This window comes from Eulemur rufifrons, chromosome 20 (assembly GCF_041146395.1).
Source record: "Eulemur rufifrons isolate Redbay chromosome 20, OSU_ERuf_1, whole genome shotgun sequence".
Classification (NCBI taxonomy): Eukaryota; Metazoa; Chordata; class Mammalia; order Primates; family Lemuridae; genus Eulemur; species Eulemur rufifrons.
The window spans coordinates 43,088,261-43,111,429 of NC_091002.1; the positions used below are offsets into that span (position 1 = coordinate 43,088,261).

The following is a 23,169-nucleotide window of genomic DNA, read 5'->3' on the forward strand; positions in this document are numbered from 1 at the left end:
GTTTCTAACTATTGTAACTCCTTTTCCTCTGGGAAAAGTGGCAATCGGGGACCCCCACATGTGCCGTCACTGCCATGTGACTTTAAGCAAGCAACGTCACCCCTCCTGTCCACAGTCTTACAACCACATGGAAGATGGACCAGATGGCAGTTACGGCTATTACAGCTCTTATTCCTATGTCTGATGATCTCAACTACAGGTACATTTGGGGGAGAGGTCACTGCCAGTCACATCATTATGTAGCAGGTCAAGTGTTGAACACGTAGGCACAGGGAAGTGTCTAGCTGGGGTGTGAATCCAGCATATACAACAGGTACTTGATACGTGGCTAGAATTATGTCATTTAAGAGGTGACCGAGGTCTGAAGATCTGTCCAGACCACTCCTTCTGCACCTCAGAGAACATGAATTCATTTCCCCAACATCACAGAGCAGATGCAGCAAGGCTCCGACTATGTCTCTTGACTCCAAATCCAGAGCACCATTCCCATCTCCATAGCGCCTCTTATCTCATTAACCAATTTATCTAAAATAGGTCCAAGAAAATATCTCATTTATGGACTGATCCTAGAACCATGCCTATTTGATAGGTTCTCATTAAATATTCTGTGGGTGGATGGATGAATGAACGAATGAGCAGCTTGGATATTCCAAGTAACTCTGAAGTTGCAAATGCACAGATTTGTATCACTGTGTCCTGATTTTTCACATATGGCAGAAATCATTAATCCAATCAGAGTGTTCTTTCCCTCTTGGCTCGGGGCTGCTAGGATATGACACTATCAACTGGACTTAATTAAGCATCTGCAATAAAGCCAACTCTCTCTCTTCTCTATCGTAGCAGTACCAAGGGGAGAATGGCAGGGCAGGGGGCGGTAGTACCTCCATAAACTTTATCAGTGCCAGAGTCCAATGTAAACACACAATCCCCCTGAAAATTATGTCCTCACTATACAAACAAATCTCCACCCCTTCTTCCCAACCAGATTGCCTCCTGAAGCCCTCTCCCCTGTAGTCTTAGGGTGTCCAAAGTACCTTTATTTCTACCTTAGTTACAGTGCTAAGATGCCTTCAAGCTTCCCCTGCAGCCACCGTGCCACGTGTCAAATACTCTTATCCATCTCATGTATGAAATTATAAAATTTTTTAAAAGTTTGCAAAAAGACTCATTTTTTTTTTTTTTTTGGTTGAGACAGAGTCTCACTTTGTTGCCCAGGCTAGAGTGAGTGCCGTGGCGTCAGCCTAGCTCACAGCAACCTCAGACTCCTCGGCTTAAGCGATCCTCCTGTCTCAGCCTCCCGAGTAGCTGGGACTACAGGCATGCGCCACCATGCCCGGCTAATTTTTTTTTATATAGATTTTTAGTTGTCCATATAATGTCTTTCTATTTTTAGTAGAGACGGGGTCTCGCTCAGGCTGGTCTCGAACTCCTGACCTTGAGCAATCCACCCGCCTCGGCCTCCCAGAGTGCTAGGATTACAGGCGTGAGCCACCGCGCCCGGCCAAGACTCATTTTTTTTAAAAAATGCACTTCATCCTGTATTAATTATCTTTTGAAGTCTGAAAAAATGTAGTGAGTAGAAGATTCCATGGGATATCCCCAAGTTTCAAGTTATAATTTTGTTTGGTTCTTAAATAGGTTTTTGACACTGAAATAGAATCTTAAGAATTAGACCATCAGAGCCAGCCTGAAATTCTGCATTTGAATTCCAGCCCTCTGCTGAGTGTCCATATGCCCTGGGAGAAAGGTTATCAAGAGACTTTCCCGAATACTCTATCCCCTTAATCTTATAGGAAATTCTTGCAAATGTATCATTGGCTGGCACAGATTGGCACTTGCTAAGGACTAAAAGACTCAAACTCAGAAACTCTTAGATCAAGATACAGAGTGGATTGGGAAGTATTTTATAAATAACAGTCTCAGATAAATTTATCACAATCATATTTTTATATCAATGCTCCTCCCCACTCTTAGTTATTATTAATAGATAAAATCATGGTTTGAAGACTGATCTGTATATGTAGCAGAAAGAATGAGGAGTCAGAAATCCCAGATTCTAGTTTCCAATTTGGTCATTCACTAGCTGGTGATTGTGAGCTTGTCACTTCATCTCTCTGAACCCAAATCTGTACCAGGGGTTGGTCTTGATCAGCATTTCCTAAGGTGTCTTGGTGACACTTCAGTCACAGAACTCAGAATGCTGTAGCCAAATGACCTTTGAAATCACTGTACATTCTGTCCACATTAAAGGCTCTGAGAAGGCCTGCACAAGGGCACCTATTTAACTCTGTTAAATCCAGAAACTCTTTCATTAAGAAACACCAAATGGAATTTCTCCTGGGGGATTTTTGTTGATAACAAAGATTTGGGAAGTCAAAAAAACAAAAAAAAAAAAAAAAAGAAGAAGAAGAAGAAGAAGAAGAAACACCAATTGACCTACTGTGGCACCAGTGTTCTCAGCACCTACTTTGGAGGAAATGCCAGACTGGATGCCCCCTGCGGTCCATTTTGGTCTGGTGTGGAGGTAAACAGAGCTTACTGGGCAGGGTCCTTGGCCACCCTCATCCCTACAGCAATCGAAATGGCTCTATCTTTATGTATTTTCTCAATTTAACATTTTATTTGGAAAATAAAGGCTTCCATTCATTAAAAGATAAAACAATTTGAAAACCATAGGGATAATGATATCAGCATAAGCCTTCCAATTCTTCATCTAACAGAACAGATAGAATAATATCTGCCCTTCGCCTTTGTATACCTCCTTTTTCTTATCAAAATAAAGATAAAACTAAAACCAAACCAGGTTTACAGAGAATTAAATGAAATAATATACACAGAGTACAGTCAGCCCTCTGTATCTGTGGGTTCCACATCCATGGATTCAACCAACCAAGGATGGAAAATATTCAGAAAAAAAATCCCACAAAGTTTCAAAAAGCAAAATTTGGATTTGCTGTGCTCTAAGTACTATGCTGAATCCACATGAAGTCATGTGTAGGCACTATAGTAGGCAACACAAGTAGTCTAGAGGTGATTTAAAGTATACAGAAGGATGTGTGTAGGTTATACACAAATACTACGCGGTTTTTCATATAGGACTTGAGCACCTGAGGATTTTGTTGGATGGATACTTAGGAATGACTGTACTTAGAATCGTGCCTGGCACTAGGAAGCATCCTTAAATGTTTGTGGTTATTACTGTCACTGTCACTACCCTAAAAGCTATTCTAAGCTCAATCTCCTAGCATAAGGCTTGTCAATGAGGAAGCACTTTTTAAAGTACTTCCCTTTTATAAGACTCCCCTATAGTGACAGCAGCTAACCCTTCTTTGAGCCTTTATTCTGTGCAGGCTCTGTGCCAAGAGTTTAACATATTTCATCTCACCTAATCCCTGGGGGGGGGAAGCCATAAGGTAGGTACCATTATTATCCTAACCTCACAGGGAATGAACCAAGGCCAGAAAGATGCCCAGTAAAAATGGAGAATCTTGACTGATTAATGATGTCTGCCCCGGCCCCAGCATCAAAAAGGTGCTGGATGAGAAAGAGGGTCCCAGTTGATTAGCAATGTCTGACACAAGTGCAGAAGCAGGACACTAGCACCAGACAGACACGACCACACCGGCAGTGAGCGGCAAAGCTGGGGCTCAGATCCGGTCCTGAGAGCCCCCCAAGCCTATACGCTATTATCTATGTGCATCTCTTCAGCTTGTCATGATTTTTAAGCTTCTTGAGGTTTATGGCTTTCGCATTTTATTTTTTTTTAGGGCCTCCATATAAGCAAGTGCTATACTGAGGCACATAGTAGACGCCAACAAACATCAATTCCTCTTAAAATGAGATGGTAGATTTGACATATTAAGGCTTGCTTTGGGCTTCCTAGAATGTCAGCTCCATGAAGGAGAAATTTTTGCCTGTTACGTTCACCACTGTCTCTCCAGTACCTGTATTACAGAATCTGGCACATAGATGTCTGATAAAACTTATTGAGTGAGTGAATGAGCGAGGTGCCGTATGAGCAATCGCGTTTATCCTGTGACTGCATCCACATAACCACCACCTGGTGAGCCAGGTACACTAGCTATACCCATTTTACAGATAAGAAAACTGTGGCTCAGGGTCTCGTAGCCAGCAGGTGGCAAAGCCAGTATTTAAATCCAGTCTACTTGGCTCTGCATCCCATGCTTATAACCAGAAGGCCACCCCTTAAGGCTAAACCACGCAATAAACCGTTCCCGAAGGCCCGCTCACCTGCAGATGGGAATGGCAGGCATCAGCTGCTTGGGCCAAGTGGGCGGGACCAGCAAGATGGACTCGGGGGCCGAGTTTCTCCGCTCCTCCTGCTCGCAGGGCCCCAGGAACTCCACGGCCGGGTAGAGGTGGCGGGGCAGGCCGGCCTTGGGCGGGGCGGCAGACACGGGTGACGGGTCGGGGCTGGTCTTCCACATCTTGGGGGGGATCCCACAAGGCGAGTCCGCGGCGAGGCTGTTCAGGGCATCCATGAGGACGGCAGAGCCAGCCGCGGGGGGGTACCCGGCCGGGGCGCCGTCGTCCTGGGCTGCCGCGTGAGACGAGGGCTGCGGCGAGGGGCTCCGGGAGCGCTGGGGTGAGGCTCCGGGCAGCGGGGCAACCAAGGCCTCGGCACACGAATGCCTCCGCTTGGCACCAGGCGACGAGGAGCGGGAGGCCGGACGGGGCACGGGCGAGTGGCGGCCCAGGCAGCTGTCCTCGGCGAGGCTGGTTCGAGGTGACATTATTGGCGAGGTTCTGGGGGAATAATGAGCAGGGATGTTTTGAAACTGGGGACACAGGTCGTCGGGCCCGCCGTTATTGGGCGAGACGCAGGGCGAGGTGTAGGGGGAGAAGGTGTCGGAAATGAAGCTGGCAGAGGAGCCGCTGCTAGCGGGGCTCAAGCAAAGCGGCTCGCGGTAGCCCTCGAAGCCGGGCACGGGCAGCGTGAACCTCGGGCTGGCGGCCACCCCCGGCGGGGGCGGCTGCTCCACCAGGAGGCCAGCGTCTCTCACGCGGGGGGGCCCCCCTGCCTGCATCAGTTCGTGGGACGGAGTGATCTCGATCCGAGGGCTCAGGCCGGAGGCCCCCGCTGGCTTGGCCGGGCTCAGAAAGTTCTGGGGCCCTACCCTATCCGGCTCTCCGAATCGGCCGGGGGGCTCGCCAGAGAGATTGACAAGGGGGCTGTATGGCTTGAGGCCATAGTCCAGGACAACATCGGGGTATGCGAATCCGGAGGGTGGGCTGGCGACCTTATGTGCATTCGGCTCTTCTGGAAAGAGAAGGGGGGAGGGGGGTCTTTTTAAGCCTCTAAAACAGAACTCCCAACGCAGTGCAATCACAGGCTGGGCTTAGACTCCTGTTATTTTTTTCAAATCCCCACCGCCAAACCCCACGCTGGAACCTCTGCCCTTACCCAGGAGGAAACCGAGGCTGCTTTGTCCCAGATCCCTTGAAAAGAGAGACTGAAGTGGAACAAGTTTAGGGGCAGTGCTCCGAGCACCGCTGATCCCAGCTGGTCCTTGAAGACTGCTGGGCGAATGGCCTCAAACTTGGGTTTAAACGGAACCCTCAGGAGAAATGCATTTTATCTCACAGCCCAGCCCCCACCCCCTGCACCCACAATACTTACCCTGCTACAGAGGACGCCTCTGACCTTTCCTCTTATCTGGAGTTAATTTGTTTCAACACTGCTCACAACCCATTGCATGGATTTCCTAGCCCACCAGTGGGTCATGACCCATGGTTTGAAAAACACTGCCTAGGCCTGTCTTCCTGCTCTGTGCATGCAATACAGCCCAGGACGCAGAGGGGGCGCTGCACAGGCTCTGCACAGTGCTCTGGGCTGGAATCCCGGACATTCACACCCACGTTTAACAAGGGGCTTAATGACTCATATCTCAACTGTGCCATTTTACAGATGAGGAAACTAAGGCCCAGCAAGGGGAAGAGATTCACCCAAAGACACAGAATTAGCAGGCTCAGAAATCTCACAGACAAAAGGCAGGGTCACGGCTACAGAATCCCCCAAACTATTAAAGCCAGAGGATGCAGAATGACCTAATCTTTTATTAGTGGCTGCCTACCTCTGCTGCCACCTTGACGGGACCTACTGGAGAATGGTGTTCAACCATATTATTCTGTGTCAACTGCACAGGCACCACCCTTGCCCTCTGTCATTTACTCTCTGCCTGACCCCTCGTTGGCAGACACCCCACCTCGCTGCACAGTCCAGGCACACAGGCCACGTGGGAGATTCCTGCGGAGTTAGCCAGGGAACTGACTTCCTTCCCACCACCCCTCACCCCACTCTGCCTCCAGGCAACCCCACCTCGGCAGGGGCCCCTCCACCTCCCCATCAGCCATGCAGGTCGGCCTTGACTCTCACTAACCCCAACTGCTCCACCGTCAAGACCTGAGCCAAATTCCCTGTCTCCCCAGCCCGTCGTGTCCAGCCAGACACCCTCTCCCACCCGGACTGTTACTCTTCCCTCCCCTCTGGTTTCCCCATTTCTACCCTTGCAGCCTCCTTCTGTCTTCCATGTAGCAGCCTTTGAAATGTCCCTTCTCAACCCACTGTAAAGGCTGCCCAACACTTTAGGAGGTCCTGCAGTGTCTAACACAGCATGTCCGCCAGCCCTGGTCTGTCTCGTCGCCCGCCCCCTCCTCTCCCTTCCCCAGGCTAGCCCAGCAACAGCCCCCGACACCTCGACACCTCGCAGTGCTTCAGGCAGCCCCTTAACTCCTCCTGCATCTGCTCTGCCTGCACCTCCTTACACTGGCCCATTAAAAAGATCACCTTCACCCCTTTTCCCTGTCATCTTTTCTCCATTGACACCTGTCAGCAGCTCACATCACAGCGGATATTTATCTGTTTAGGGAATCTCATCCTGCTCAGCCCCGGGCAGGCACACTGCAGGTGGGTGTGTTCACAAATTAGAACACAGCCACACCTGTTTGTTTACCTAGGGTGGACAAAGCAAGCTACCGCTGGTGTTTGCACTTCAGCTGCAGTTGTGACAGAGACTGCAAGGCTCACAAAGCCTAAAATGTTTGCTATCTGGCCCTTTACAGAAGTTCACAGCTCGGCACTAGACTCTAAGCTCCACCAAGGTGGAGCCACGTCTGTCGTGGTTCCGCACTGTTTGCCAAGTGCCTACCACAGTGCCTGGCACTTGCAGGCCCTCCGAAAACGTTTGTTGAGTGGCTGAGTGACTAAGTAAATGAAAGAATCACATCCAAGGGCCTGCCAGCCAGAAACAGGACGTCTTCCTGCAGTTGTATGACCAGCTCCTGCCTTGAGGGGCCAGGGGACCACTCAGGCAAGTCTCGACCTCTCTGTGCCCTTTCAGGCTAGCTGAGTACTGGGTCGAGCTCGTAGGGTCCAGATGGTGCCCCCACTCCTGGTGAGTGCCCCCAAATGGCTTCCACAACTCTTAGGGTAAAGATAAATGACCTCAATTAGGCCAGCCTGGCCAGGCCCTGCCTACCCACCCCCGCTCCGTCTACTCTCTCCCCTCCCTCTCTCTGGACTACAGGCAAAGTGGAGGTTTCAGAAAGCACCTAGCTCCTTCCTGCCTCAGGACCTTTGCACTTGCTGTTCCCTCTGCCTCTACAGCTCCTCCCCCACCAACACCCAGGTCCCCTCTTCTACAGGACTAAAGCCCACTCATGCCCACAAGTTTGGCTGAGGAGCCACGTGCTCCTGGAAGGCCCCTGACCCCCTTGACTAGCTCAGGCCTCACTCACAGGTCCCTGCTCTGCTCACATTTCATCATCCCAATTAAGTAACAGTGGCGTTATCCACTCATTGTCTGCCTCTCCCAACCTCCAGCCCCACCCCCACCCATCAGTAAATGCCATGAGGTATCCCCACCCCTGGATGGCACCTGCCACAAAGCAGATCTTCAAAAAAGACTTGTTGGCTGGCTGAGTGAATGAATGATGGACATTCAGAAAAGTGTACGTGGAGTATTTAAATTATGACTCAAAGATGCTAATATCCAAACCAAGAGGTAGAAGGATGTAACCTCTAGAGACGGCAATTTGGCAGTATCTATCAAAATTCCAAACACATGTGCCCTTGGAACCAAGTGATGCTACTTTTAGAAATTTATCCTGCAGACAAACTCTCATCTGTGCAAAATGCAGTGTGCAGAAGATCAGTTACTGCAGTCCTGTTTGTGATCCCAAAGACTGGAAGCAACAGGAAGGCCATCAATTTGGAAGGGGTTAAATCGTGGCTCATTCATACAATAGGAGACACTACAGCTATAAAAAGGCTTGAAAAAGTGCTTTCTGCATTGATATGGAATGACCACTAGATTTAGTAGTAACAGAGAAAAGCAAGCCGTATACAATGTCTATAGTATTTTAAAAAAAAAAAGAAAAGTGAGAGAATGTAAACACACACACACACACACACACACACACACAAAGCTAGCTGCTGGCTTTCTCTGAAAGGCACAGGTAACAGTGACTTCCTCCAGCAGGGGAACTAAGGAATTAGGAACAGTGGCATGGCAGAAAGGAGACTTTTTGATTTCTATAATTATGTAGAGAAAACAAACAATTCCCAAAAGAAACATTTGCAATTTTATTTCATAGGTGGCAGGTGACATAAATGATACATAGTAATGAAACTCTGGTTTACAAAGCAGGAAATTGAGACTCTAGTCCTACTCTGCCACTAATTGTGTGACTCTGGAAAAATCCCCCACCCACTTGAGGGCTCAACCCCTCCTCATTTAGAACAGTATTAAACTGAATCAGTCTCCTCAGTTGTTTCTGGCTCTGAAATCCTTTGATTTTTTTCTAGCTAGCGTCTGTGGGGTCTGGAGTTCTGGTGAAGCTGCAGTTCAATGCCAGTTTGTATTTGAACCCGCATGTACTCACGCACTCACACACACACGCACATCTTCCTAGCAGGTAACAGAGCACAGGCTTTTAATCTAGGAAAAGATCGATGTCAAATCCATGTCCGACAACATTCTGAGAATTCACTGCCCTTTGAACCAGAAAAACAAAACACAAATTCTCTTAGCAAAACTCCCAGCGTTATCAGGAAAACTGCATTGCATCTTATCAGAAACACACCCTCAGGGCTGATGTGAACAGTCCACAGAAATGCGGTCATGAAAAAACACATCACTCACACTCCCTGCGAACACTGAAAAATAGAAAGCTCCAGTTTGCTGAGCAAAAACATTTAAAAGCATTTACATTGGTTTTAATTAATCCAAGCACCAGTTTTTCTTCCTTTTTTTCCCCCCTCTCCCCAGGACTGAATGTTTAACAGCAAACAAAGAATGTGAAGATAGTTAATAATAATTCTCAGTCCTCTGGCTATTTGACGGTAAGTTTCATAAATGGTGCATCATTAAAATATTTAAGTAGCTGAGATTCCTTGCCATCTCTCCTCGAACAACTGCCACCCTCGCACACAGCTCTCTGATACTCACTGCAACGCCCACACAGCACTGGGTGAAGTTAGTTTCACTCAGAACCACCAAATTTTCTCAGGAGGGTTTCCAAAAATCTTGCTTTTCTTACTATGGGCATGATCTTTGCGCCATCCATGTACACCAGTAAATATTATTTACTTAATATTTCTAGTATTTAAATTCACTCATTAATTTTTATTTTAAAGGGAAACTTTACGCCACGACCACAGATGGAAAATCAGTGTCACCTCCATACATAGAAGGCAGGGTAAAGATACAACACAAATAACAGTTACAGAATTCAAGTGAGACATAGTGGCTGGCCAAAGGCTCTGAGCCTGAGGCTTACCCCCTCCGTAGGCATAGTGTATACACAGATGTTGAGTGTACAGTTTAATGAGTGTTGTCAAATGTTATCCACCCTTGTTACCACGACCACAGTCAAGATATGGAATGTTTTTTCATGACCCCAGAGAGTCTACCTATGTTCAGGCCTGGAGATACGGGGGAGAGAATACCAAGTGTTAGAAAGAAAGGTGTCCAAGACACAGTAGTCCCTTACTGAGACCCCACTCCTGACTCATTCAAAGACAAAACAGCACTGAAAAGAAGATTAGCTCTCATTATATGCAATGTAGTCAGTGGTGGACCAACTAAAACCATCTCACCTGCCATGGGAGGCACCTGGCCTGCACCCGAGGCATCAGCACCAGAAGGGAGTAAGAAGGTGGAAACTGTGGTGGTGGATTCAGAGGTCACTGCTCTAGGTCCTCTGTGCCTCAGTGCCTTTGCACATGCTGTTCCCTTTGTCCTGCATGCTCTTCCGTACCTCCTGACCTCACCTCTGCTAACAAGCTACTATTTGTGCATCATGATTTAACTTGAGCCACCTCTTCCTGGAGGCCCTCCCTGATTCCCCAGGCTGGATCAGGCAGCTCTTCTGTGCTCCCAGATCCCACAGAATCCCATACTGAAGTCTATCTGTAGATTCATTTTCTGTCTACCCCTAGACTATGACCTCTTTGAAGGCAGATGGGGGTGAGGTGGGTCTTAGATCAATAGTAATAATAAACGGTGCACCAAAAGCAGCTAAAATTTATTGAGAACTCACATGCCAGACACTGTTGTAAGCACATTTCAGGTAGTAAATTATTTAATTCTCACAGCAATCTACAAGGTGGGCACTGTTTACTCTCCTTTCATAGATGAGGAAACTGAGACACGCAGAGGTGAACTCACGTGCCTGAAGCCCCGCAGCTCTTACCCAGGCAGACCTGAGTGCATCGTCAACCACTGGCCCGGGATCCTCAACCTCGGAACAACTGGCACTTGGGGCTGGAGGATTCCTTGTTGCAGGGGCTTGTGCGGTATCTGGCAGCATCCCCGGCTCTGCCCACCAGATGCCAGTAGTAGCATCCCTGCCCCTCTCCCAGCTGTGGCAACCAAAACTGTCTCCAGGCACTGCCAACCGTCTCCTGCCAGGCAGAACTGCCCCCAGCTGAGCACCGAGGCTCTGTGCCGCACAGCCCCAGCACAGCACACAAGGCCTGCACACAGCCGGGGCCCAAGGACCGCTGGAAGCATCCGCCCATGAGTCATGCCCTCAAACCTGAACTGATTCAGAAATGAGACATCTGCTCACCACCCGCCCTGGCAGGTAACACTCATCTCGGCAGCAGACGTCTGAAAACCCTCATTATCACCCCTCCTGTCGCCATGTTCCTGGGTTCTGGCCCAAAAGCTAGGCCTCATGAATATGTGGGGAGATCTCCAGGAACTGCAGGACAGAATTGCTGGCGAGGCCAGCCCCGCCCCCATGTGGGGGTCTGCACCGAGACCCAAGTCTCAGGCAACAGAGCAGCACATTGTCAGGGGACCCAGCTCCACTCCCAGCCCTGGCTTAAGACTTGGGGAAACTCCAGGTCCTCACATGGAACGTGAGGGTGACGATGTGGGTGGTGACACCAACCTGACAGTTCATCTAATCCACACGAAGCCCAAAACTCACAGAATACTCAATAAATGGGGCCCATTGGGTTATTATTATTATTGAAAGAATGATCTTTTAAGTGCAAATTCTGCCCTTTCTCTGATATAGTTGCTCTATTTTACAACTTGAAAAGTGTGACACGCACTAGCCCCCAGGCCCCTTCAAAAGCTTTAAAAACAAGAAAAAAGGAAGAAATTTTTATAAAAATAAAATGGATTGGTCAGCACTTCGAGAATTCTCTTCTTCATCACAGACTCTGCTGACCTTCCGAAAATGCGTGAAGTAGATAAAGAATGACTCCTATGCCCCCTCCATCCCATGCTTTGTACCCACCCCCAGGCTACCTGGGAATGGATCACCTAAATCTTACTAAAGTGTTAGTGACTCAGTGAACAACATGTCATAATGAAAATGGTAACAGCTAACACATCTATCCCATGTACTTAATACCAAGAATGCATCTAACATATATTAATGTTTGTCCCACGAGAAACCGGTGAAGAGTATGATATGGTTTCCCCCACTTTATAAATGGGGAAAATGAGGCTCAGAGAGGGTGAACAATTTGCCCAAGGTCACACTTCTTTCAGAGTGGCAGAGCCGGGACCCAAGTCTCCAGCAACCTGGCTCTTCTACCTGCCTGACCATTGCTCTACCCCACTTCTTATAAACGGGGACCCCTTAACCCGGCACCTGGAATGAGGTTGCCACTGGAATAGGAACCTCTGAGGGCCCCACTGTCTCACTCAAGAAGTAGACTGCCCCCGACAACTGAAGACACAGATTCCTTTCTTCTGGAATGTTCACAATCCCTCTATTTGCCCCAGGATTGAGTCAAGGATTATTTTAAAAATCGCAGTCAGGCCACACAGCGGTCTCCGCCAGAGCCTCTCCTCCTCTTGCTCACCCCCACAGACGGACACACAGCCAAGTCTGAGGTGGCCACTCAGTGCCAACCCACCAGCCAACAGATCACTTTTGAAAAAAGGAACAGCAAGAGAACATCTTCTCTGCCGAAAGCTACAGGCGGGTGGAATTTTCGGGAAGCAGAATAGAATGACCAAAATAGAAACCGAGCTAGGGAACCTACAAGAGGCGGCCGTCCTGCGGGGGAGGAGGGTGCAGAGTTAAATGGTGCTTTCAGGTTTGAATGACTTGCAGGAGAGGAGCCAGGGCCTGGCCTTGGGGCTGGACGCCCCTCAGACGGTCAACAGGGCCACAGAGCCACGGCCCATCCCCGGCCAAGGTGATCCAATGCCCCGCGCCATGAGCTCACCCCTGAGGTGGTGCGAGTCCCAGGCCCAGGTTTGAGACATCACAGTCTGTCGCCACGGCAGCACTTAGGATGTCACAACCTGGCACGGAAGATCTGCAGCCAGAGGGAAGGGGTGCCGATGGACAGACCAATCCTGCCTCCTGCCCCGATGACTCTCACGACTTCCTGCCTGTTAGGGGCTGCGAGGAATTTGCAAAACGGAGCAGGAAGGTGGATGGATTTTGCATCTGGCCAGCTTGCACCACCTATAGGAAAGAACCTCTTTGAAAAGCAACCAATTGCCTTCAAGTAATAAAATCAACACTCAGCAAACTTTCCGATAAGCCGCCAGACCCCTGCTCTCCCCCGTCATGAGCGCAGGCACAACAGCAATTGGATTCTTCATCAATGAATCATGTGTGTTAATAATGACGAGAGTCAGGTTGTCACACCCTTCATTCAGAGGTGACACATACAGACGCGGGCCCTGAAAGTCGAGAAATTCCATCCGGATAAATCAGGTCCAGAAATGCCAGAAAGGACGTTTACCACCCTGTCTCGTCCACGTGGAACCACTGGAAAAAGCCACCTTGAAGCTATGGTCTTTGCTGACCTTGCCCCAGCTAAAGACAGCTGTCTGCCTTCACCAGACAGGGCCGAAAAAGGCCCAGCAGTGCTTCCCAGGCAGGCTGCCATGAAGGCCAGGCGCCCGAGACACAGGACCGGGACGACCCGCGAGCAATGAGGCTCACAGACCGGCTGCTGGCACGGCCGTTTGCAAAAACACATACGCCCGCACGCTGACACGTCTTGCTTTTGGAGAGGCGTGGAGAATGTATGGAATCTGCAACCCGCAGGCCTCAAGGTCACCTTTGGGATGGGGGCAGCAGGGCCCAGGCATGTGGCAGACACAAGGACTCATCTCCAGCCTCAAATTTGGATGGGAAGAGCTGCCTCTTGCTGGTTTAGAGGGGCCCTCTGCCTTGCAGAATTCCAGAGATACTCCTGTTTTTATCCATTCTAATAGCTGATGTTCGCTGTGTCTTGAACTTTCACATGTGCTATCTCTGCAGCTTACAGCCACCCTGGGAGGTAGGCAATCACAACACTTCTGTGTTAAAGATGGGGAAACTGAGGCTCTGGGTGCAGGAGAACTTCAAAGTTCACAAAGATAGTTGGGACAGAGCTGGGATTCAAATTGAAGCATCACTTACGTGCAGTAAAATGAATATTTAATGTACATCTCGTGCCTTTTTATGTACGTACACACACTCAAGACACTGCACACTTCCAGTCTTCCCAGAAGGCTCCCTGTGTCCCCCTCGCCCAGGGGGAACCACTCACTGACTTCTCTTACCATAGACTGGGTTTGACTGTTCTTGAGCAACACATAACTAAAATCACACAGTCTCATACATGGACACGTCTTACTTCTTTTGCTCCACATTGTCTGAGCTCCATTCACATTGTGTGCAATGAGTCATTTCTTTTTTACGGCCATGTAGCATTTCACCGTATGAATGCACCGTACTTTATTTGTCCAATCCCCTTGCCATACTCCCTCCGTTTTTAAAGACAGCCATTTGAGATTAAACTTGTGATTTAGAGAGGTTTGTTTCTAACAGCATAGACCACAGTGCACAACAGAGAGCAGGAGTCGGGGTGGCTTCCTCACCAAAAGGAGAAGGAAAAGTCTGGTCAGAAGAATTAACCAGAAATAGACTTCAGATAATCCTCCTGCAGAAACAGGGCTCGCCGCAGCTAGACCCACCCGCTCCATCAAAGGCCCGCAGAAGGGGACACGGGTGGGAGAACATCCCTTCTTTATCCTCTAACCAACTTGGCAAGGGGCCCTCACCCTCACCCCAGGGAGCTGCGTCCCCAGCTGATCCCCACATCCCCCGGCATAGCCTGAAAAGCTGATTTCCACTTTTCTTTCAGCCAACGTAAGAGCCAAGTGGAAACTTCCCCTTGAAGACAGCGGGGCCCGTGTAACCCTTGGCCAGGGGCAGAGATTTAAAATTAATACCTTATTGACTGACAGGTTCTTTATTTATACTTTTCCCCAGGAGCTTTCATTTCAGTGCCATGTTCCCGGGGGTGGGCACACTTAATCAGCGGCCCCTGCCAACCCCTGGTTATTAAGACATTCTTCCCTGCTCCATGGCAACAGAGGTGATGTCACCCGTTGCAGATTTCAGACCTGTAGCCCACCTTCTTAGGATTATACAGGTAAACAGCCCCTCTCTGTAGCCTTTAAAATAATGTCTGCAGGCATTTCAGACTTAAAGGGGTTTTTCTTTCCCCCTCATTTAACATTCCCGCTTTTGCAGGCATGCCCAAGCAGGTCTGTTTTGATAAGGACCTTTATAAATCCTGAGCTTTGCAGGCCATTTTCTTCCCTTCAGAAAGTTCACCCAGGCATGGCTCAATTAAAATTCACATGAGAAGTACTGGCTTTTAGAAATGCACTTTATTAACTAAAATAGGACCAGCTGAAAAAATGCTCTTTCCCAAAACCTCAGATTTGAAGGTAGGGAGGGTCCCAAATGCCAACTCAGGAAAAGCAATATCCCTGCTCTGTGCATAGCTTATAGTCTGCCTTTGGTATACTTCTTTTGCAGAGGGGGAAAAAAAACATTAAAGATCCAAGGCACAGGGCTTTAGATCTAAATGCCAGTTTATAGGAAATGCAGGGGACAGAGGAACATATTAAAAGACACTACAGGGGTGCGACCGGCAAAATCCAAAGTGTGGAAAACTGCACAGGAAAAATGACCTTGTTCCTTGAACAAATAAATGGCAAGAAAATAGACTAGTGGTAGTTTTGTACAGAATAAAAGAGACAATGGTCATGTCAACCAAATACTACACAAGGATCATGTTTGGTTCAAACCAATTAACTATAAAAAGACACCTGTGAGGCAAGCAGGAAAATCTGAACACTGGATGTTTGATACTAAGTCATTTTTTTAGGTGTATTAATGGTATTTGATTTTTCTCAAGAGTCCTTATCTTTGAGAGATACATACTAATCTGTTCATTAATGAAATGACATCTGGAATTGGACTGAAAGCAGTCAGGGGTGAGGGTGGGGAGGATATGCTGGGATGGGAGGAGTGGAGAAAGCCTGGCCTCATTATCAACAGTAAGATTCTGAAGCTGAGATGGCCTTTTAGAAACATGAAAAAGCAATCATCGTTGAAGCTGGGTGCTGGGAACATGGGAGTTAATTATACCATCATCTCCACTTTTGCATACATATTTTGGGAAAAGTTTATAATAAACCTTCAGGGAAAAAGTCAAAGGCAGTTCCTCTTGGTCTTGGAAACTTGCATCAAGCTCTGCTCCGGGCAGGGAAGCGGACAGCCCCTGGCCTATCCCAGGAAGAGCCCCAGGCTCGAGGTCTTGCCCTATTCCCTGAGCTCAGTTTGAGAACGATCAGCAGAAACCTAACCTTGCATCAGCCCAGGGAAGCCCAGTATGGCTGGAGCTCTGCAGAGCTTGTGGCTATTTCCTGTGTGGGGGAGGGAGGAAGGAGGAAGTCCCTCCTTGGGGGGAAGCCACAGTGCATCCATCATGCCGCATTTTCAGGGCTACTCCTTCCTGGCACTGGCTCAGGCAGTCCCATGGGGCCAGGCATGATGCCTGGGGAGATCCTGCATCCCTGACACAGGCAGCCACAGGGGACTCTCCCAGCCACGGAATCTGGACAGTTGAGGAAGCTTCTGCAGCCAGCCAAGTTCCAGGGCTGAGGCAGGGACAGAGGAGAGTGTTTAAAGTCAGAACTGAACATGCATGAGAGTTAGATAATTTGCTGTAGCGCCAGACTCAAGCCCAGCAGCCCGAATTACCAAACGGCATGCGCCTTCACTTGCTGTCCACTTCTCTTAAAGTTCAGGATTCCTCAAAGTCCAAAGCCAACGCCCTCAAGAATTCAGGAGAGCTAGAAGATTTCCCAGAGCCCATCACCATGCGCGCCACCTCTGTCATCCTGTGCTTGAATACACCGGCTCTCTGAAGCCTCACGTCAGCCCCACACACACACTGTAGGAACACACACCCACAACACACGCACACACCACGCATGCGCATGTGTGTGTGTAGGATCTGTGTCCATGAGCACTGTCATAGCCAGCTGCATTTCACAGATGAGAAAATGCAAGCCCAAAGAACGAAAATCACCTGCCCTCTGGCATAATCCTAATCAGGAACTCTGAAGCTTTTCATCCATTTATTCGGCAAACATTGATCGCATGCTTGCTACATACCAGCGCTTCTGCTTCATCGAGGTCACCCAGCCACATGGCAGCTAAGGCAGCATCTTAAGCTAGGATTTTCTGATTTTAGACCTGGTGCTCAGACTTGCTGAGCCAGTGGCATCCAGGTCTGGAAGGAACGAAGGCACAGGCACCCCAGGAGGCATGAAGCACCATCCACGGGGATGTAGAAAGAAACATAAAAATAGCAGAACTCCCATTTCTAGCCTGCCCTTTTCCATTTCTATTTTTGCCAGTTTCATGATGAGCATAATCCCATTAGGACAGCAGTAAACATGCAGGTTATAATGACATAAGTATCAACCATAAGGGGTGGATGTGCACATATGCTACCCAACCTGGGCCACGTGCGACAAAGCTGGAGAACGCAGCTCTACATGGGGTCCCACTGCTCTCGGGGGCCATACTCTAGCTATGAGCTCTAGTGCTGAGAGCAGGAACTCAGGGCCCCAGGTGCTCAGGTTCAAGGCCCGCCCTGCCATTTGCCTGGTGCACGACTCTCAGCAAAGTGAACTTACCCCCAAAGAGTCTGACCTCATTGATCCAGGGAGATTCTACTGCACAGCCAGGACTAAGAACCACGCACCACTCACGCTGCATTTTTCAGGTTTATTTAACCTGCCACCTTACATGGCTAGAGTGCCTTGGGAACCAACTTGAATAACACTGCTTTAAGGTTTTAAGAGTCTCTACTCCTGATCAAAAAATCTAAGGCCCCCTAAAGAACAGAGGGCCTTTAATTTGGAAGCCAGGATGACATGTGTTCAGTAGTAAAGAATGATGGAGGCAACTTTACCCCCATTTCCTTTGCGTCCCTGACAAGGCCACTACTCAATTCTAGCCCTCGGTTCACCTTTCCAGCTGCACCTGGAGACATTATTTGTCCAAAGCAGGCTTATTAAGGCCTGTCCTTAACACAGACGGCAATGTCTCTGAATGTCACATGTGTTTAGCGAACCTGCTTGCTTAGCGTAGAACTCTATTTTTAGTAAGCACCAAAAACAAAACCCAGATACTGTATCCCAGCACCTCATTTGTCCCTATTTGTTTACCAGGCTGTGTCCCATAATAGCCAGCGGGCAGGCAAGGGCAGGGACCACGTCTAATTTGTCTCTATACCCCCACAGGGCCTGGCACAACACCAGCATTCAGTGTGTTTGCTGAACGAATGAGGTTTTAATTGTCCCTGTGAATAGGTTGAGAGCAGGTGTTCCTAAGTTGAAGTGTAAGCGACAGGAGCGAATGGGCCACAGAAGGGTCTGTGACTCCCCCTGAGAATGTGTAGAGGAGGGAATGTGCAGAGGAGTGGGGGTTGCAGTGGGGGACATGGGGGAGCGGTGTGCCGGGGGAAGGGATGCACGTGTGTAGTGTGCACATGCATGGACCACGTGTCTGTGTAGGGCCTGTGGCTTTCATCGTCTTTTCAAAGGGCTGTGACCCCAAAAGTTTAAGAATCTCAGGAGTGGACTTTACAAAGCAATCAGCAGTGATAGGGGAGTCTGCTTCCCTTTCCAAAAAGTCAAAGTTGGTGCTATATGCTGCAGCTTACCAGGAACCAAAGGAGGGACGCCCCAGACCTACTGAGGCAAACCAGACACATGCACCGCCCCCCCCCCCCCCGACATGTCTGTCTCCAAAGCAGGACACTGGAAATCTGGCACCTCTGCGGGTGACCAGAGATTCCCTGTACCCACCTGCCTCTCCCAATGCATTACAAGTTGGGAGGAGTGAGGGTCCACTGAATTCACACACTCACAAGGGAATCCGGCTTCTGAACTGTCTGCTGACAGCACATCTTCCCCGTCCAAGCTGGGCTCGGTGGCCCCCCTGCTCAGGACCCCACATCCCTGCCCCCAGTCTATCTATTACTGTGTACTTGGCTGTCTCCTCTACTAGAAAAAAATAAGTCTACTTTGCACATCTCTGGAAAATAAATTTGAAACCTAGGCAGATGAAATGGATAATTTCTTAGAAAGATACCGTTCACCAAAATTGACTCCAGTAGAAATAGAAAGTGTAAACAGACCAATTTCTACAAACACAATGGAGAAAGCCATCAAGAAACAACTCCACAAAAAAATACCAGGCCTGTAAGTGTTCAGAGATAGCGTCACAGAGGAATTCTATCACACCTTTAGAAACCAGAGAGCACATACATTGGTCCCAAGCATAGAAAAGGAAAGAAAAAAAACCTGATAGCATACCAAAAAAGCCCATTACAGACAAATATCACTCACGAATACTGCTGGAAAAAATCTTAAACAAAACATTACCAAACAGATGCCACCACCACCACAAAAAAATAATACACAGTGGCCAAGTGGGATACATCCCAGGAATGTTTCAATATTAGGAAATCTATAATCTATTAAGAAAGCCAACATATTTTAATAGGTCTAAGAAGAATAAAATTTTATTTTTCCATGGATGCCAAAAAGCCTTTCATATAATTCAATTCCCATTTCTAACAAAAACTCTCAAGGAAATAGGAATGAATGCGTACTTGCTTAACATGATAAGATACACACACTTCCACCTAAAGCCAACCCTAGAGGTGCTCTTGCTAGGTTCAAGATCAAGGCGAGGAGGCCTGCCATTCCCACTAGGATGTAACATCCTACTGGAGGTATTCGTTAGCGCAATTAAACAAGGGAAAACAACAGAGGCACAGTCAGAGACACCAGCTCTGTGAGGGCTGGGACTGGGTCTTGGTCCCCATTGTTTCCCCAGGGCCTAACACAATAGCTGCTCCATAGCAGGGCAAGTAAATAAACAATGGCTCGTATTAACTGAACACCTCTAGTAACAAAAGCAAAGGTTTAATAAAATGCTGGTCACAGATCACACCCTGTGTTAGCTGACTTAAATGGGTTAACCCATTCAAAGTGGACAACCCTTTGAGGTAAGTACTATTATTTCAGCCGTTTTATAGATAAGCAAACTGAGGTCCAGAGACATTCAAGGACTTGCTCAAGATCACCCTGTCGGTAAATGCTTTAAACTCCAGCCCTGCTATGGTCCCAGGCCCCTTGCTAACTGCTCTACAGGTGTCTCTCACCACAGGAGGGAATGAGGAACCCTCCACGGAGGTGCAGAGCCCAGGCCCTGCAGTGGGCCCCCAGTATCACGTCTCAGCTCTGCCATTTCCAGCTCTGCTTTCCTGGGAAAATTGCTCCTCCTCTCTGTGCCGCAGTGGCCTCCTCCATCAAATGGCGGTGATAATAGTGCCTGCCTGCTAGGGTTGGAGGGGTATTACGTGGTGCTAATCAACACCTGCTACATGCTAACGCTCCAGAAAATGAGCATCCCACTTCCCCAAACCTCGACCAATTCTAACAGTGATGTCTGTCCCACTAGCAGGCCTTTCCCTTCCTTGGTTTTCGCCAAGCCCATGCCCACGGTTAGGGTAACACTTCACTCACATCACCAATATGTTGTCATCTGGGGCAAAGCCTAATAACAACACAAAGGCTGGTGTTGGCCCTTGGGGAGTTCCACCATGCACAGAGAGGTGACTGCTCGTGGCATCTGGGACAGCTCACACTGGCCTCTCAAAGCACACCATGTCCCTACACTTCCTGGGTGCTGACTCTTCTGTGCTGCCTACCTCTCAGCAAGGAGTCATTATTTTACAGATTCCAGAGCATAGCTCCCCATCCCTTAAGGGTGGGCTTCGCATACTAACTCCTTCCAGAGCACAGTCTGGGACGGAGTTACTGTGCGGCGGAGAAACTTGACCAGTGCTACCTTGACCGGGTGGTCAAGGTTGACACCAGCAGGATAAACTGTGTTGACAGCATGTACCCTTGATGTGATGCGATGAGGAGGGCACTCTACCTCTGTGGTCTTCCTTCCAAAAACCCGTAGCCCATTCTAATCATGAGAAAAATATCCAAAAACCCTTCTAGAGGGACAGTCTGTAATACTCTACAACCAGTGCTCCTCAAAACTGTTGAGGTCATAAAAAACAAAGATATTCTGAATCTAAATAAAGTATAAACTTTAGTTAACAATAATGTGTCAATATCGCTTCCTAAATTATAACAAATGCACCATACTAATGTAAGATGTTAATAATATGAGGGAATAGGGTGTTGGGCATATGGGAACTCTGCTATCTTTGCAATTCTTCTATAAATCTGCAACTGTTCCAAAACATAAAGTTTATCAAAAAAAAAAAAAAAATTCCAGGGCTTTCTCTGGAATTTAGATACCCATCTGGTGGCCACCAGGCACCACTTGCCAAGAAAAACTATGAAAAGCACCTCCCTTCAGATTTGGCCTGGAAACTATTTCCCTGGAAATCCCCCCACCCCACACACACAAAAATAAAAGTTAGCTGATTGTGCATCTGGGAGGGGTGTTAGCTCCCTGCAAACATGACTTTAATCTCAATGAACAGAAAGACCACTGATGTTAGCATGGGCTCCTCTGCAGATTCTTAACTGTATCTTTTCAAAGCAAAGGATGTCCTCCAGATTGCCACTCTAGGAGACTGGTCTCTTTTGCTGATTATTTCCATCTCCAGCCAAAACACAAAATTACTAACCACCATCTCCAAGGTATCCAAGCGAAAGTGATAGCCAAAGTCAAAGCAAACTCCTCACTCAAAGTGGCCCATGAGGACACTGGAGAAAGGAAAATGAAAACTTCTCCACTCATCTGCCTAACCCAGCGCTGTGGGAAACAGTGAGGCGCCAAGCACCCCGGCAGGCTTCCCACATGAGCCAGCGAGCACAAGCCCGTCCTACGCACCAGATGCAGGCAGGCTCAGAGCGCGTCTGGAAGTTACCAACAGGCTTGCCCCGAGCCTTCAACAAGCATTGGCTGGGCTGGGCTGGGCTGTCAAAATCAGGAAGCCTAGTTGGGTTTTTTTTGTTTTTTCCAAGACAACCTGCTAACCAGAAAAATACAGTGAGGTTGGGCGTATGACCTCCTCCTTCTCCTCCTCCTCCTTCTGACGAGTGCTCCTGTTAAACACGTGAAATGACAGATGTGATCTCCGCCCAGCCTGGGGAAGTCCCCAGCCCCCAGCGATGGAGGGCAGCTGAAGGTACAGACCGACCGAGTTTGGGCAGAAATAGCTGCTGTCCTCCCGAATCCACTCCAGCTTCCCCTGGACCCCCTCGCTCCCAGTCCATTACAGCCGAGGGGTAGAAGACCACTTAACAAAGCTCAGACTGACCCACTGGGGGCCGCGCACACGCAGCAGCAGCAGCAGGGAGGAAATGGGCCGGCCTCGTACCACAAAGTCAAACCACCCTCCAGCACCAGACACAGACACCCTCTTCCTCAGTTCAACACAAAGTCCCCAACAGCCGCTGCTCACACGAGGTGGTGGGGACAGCGCCGGCTCACTCAAGTGCCTGGAGGGAAGGAGCAGCGTCCAGCCCTGATAATTCCGTGCAGGGACACCCCCTTTGTGCATGGGCCCCTCCCTACTAACTCATTCTTTGCTTCCTCACCTCCTCCCTCCAAAGGCAAATAAATCACTTCCATTGCCCTCTGACACACGCAGTCCCAGGAAGGGGCCAGCAGACCCCAACCCCAGCCTTGGGACCTGCTGCCTTTTGCTTTGCCAGCAGTGGCCCTCAAGGACAAGTCACAAGTGACTGGAAACTGACTCCCCTACGAGGCGAGTGAGCCGACCGCCCCCTAAGGGTGGCAGCGGTCACTGACGCCACCTCCTCTCCCTCTCACCTGGGTAGGGGCCCCCTCCCCTCCAGGCCCCCGAGGGAGTGGGCCCCGCGGAGCATGGAGGAGCTCTGTGCCCACTCCCCAGGCCCCAGCCCCTGCCCGGGCTCGGGGGCCAGCCCGGGGGGAGCCTCCACCGACCTTCGATGGGCAAATAGTCATAGTCGAAGAGGATGGAGAAGTCGAACTCATCTTGGGGGCTGCCCCCTGGCTCATGGCCTGGGGCGTCCCCGCCGTCGGGGTCGGGCGGCTGCTGCTCCGGGGCGTCCATGGCGCTCCAGGCGGCGGGAGGGCTGCGGGGCCGGGGGCGAGGGCAGGCGCGGCTTTCTCCGGGGCCCCTCGCCCGGGAAGGCGAAGGCGGCTGCACGCCGGGCGGGGAGGCGGCTGGAGCGGCGGGGTCACTTCCCTCGTGGGGACGCACGCCGGGTCCGGGGACGGCGCGCCTGGCGCAGCGGGTCCTGGACGCGCCGGGGGAGCTGCGCGGCGGCGGCGCGAGCT

The 23,169-nt window shown here is 49.4% G+C and overlaps 1 protein-coding gene across 1 annotated transcript in view; it reads right to left on the reverse strand.

Moving 5' to 3' along the window:
* Positions 1–22,942, reverse strand: part of NFATC2 (nuclear factor of activated T cells 2) — a 143,496-nt gene extending 120,554 nt beyond the window's left edge. Inside the window, exons 1-2 of the mRNA XM_069495783.1 lie at positions 22,813–22,942; positions 4,252–5,281 (exon numbers count right to left, since the gene is read on the reverse strand). Of these exons, the coding sequence (XP_069351884.1) occupies positions 4,252–5,281; positions 22,813–22,942 (1,160 nt within the window). The remainder of the gene's footprint in view (positions 1–4,251; positions 5,282–22,812) is intronic.
* Between the last annotated feature and the right edge of the window lie 227 nt (positions 22,943–23,169).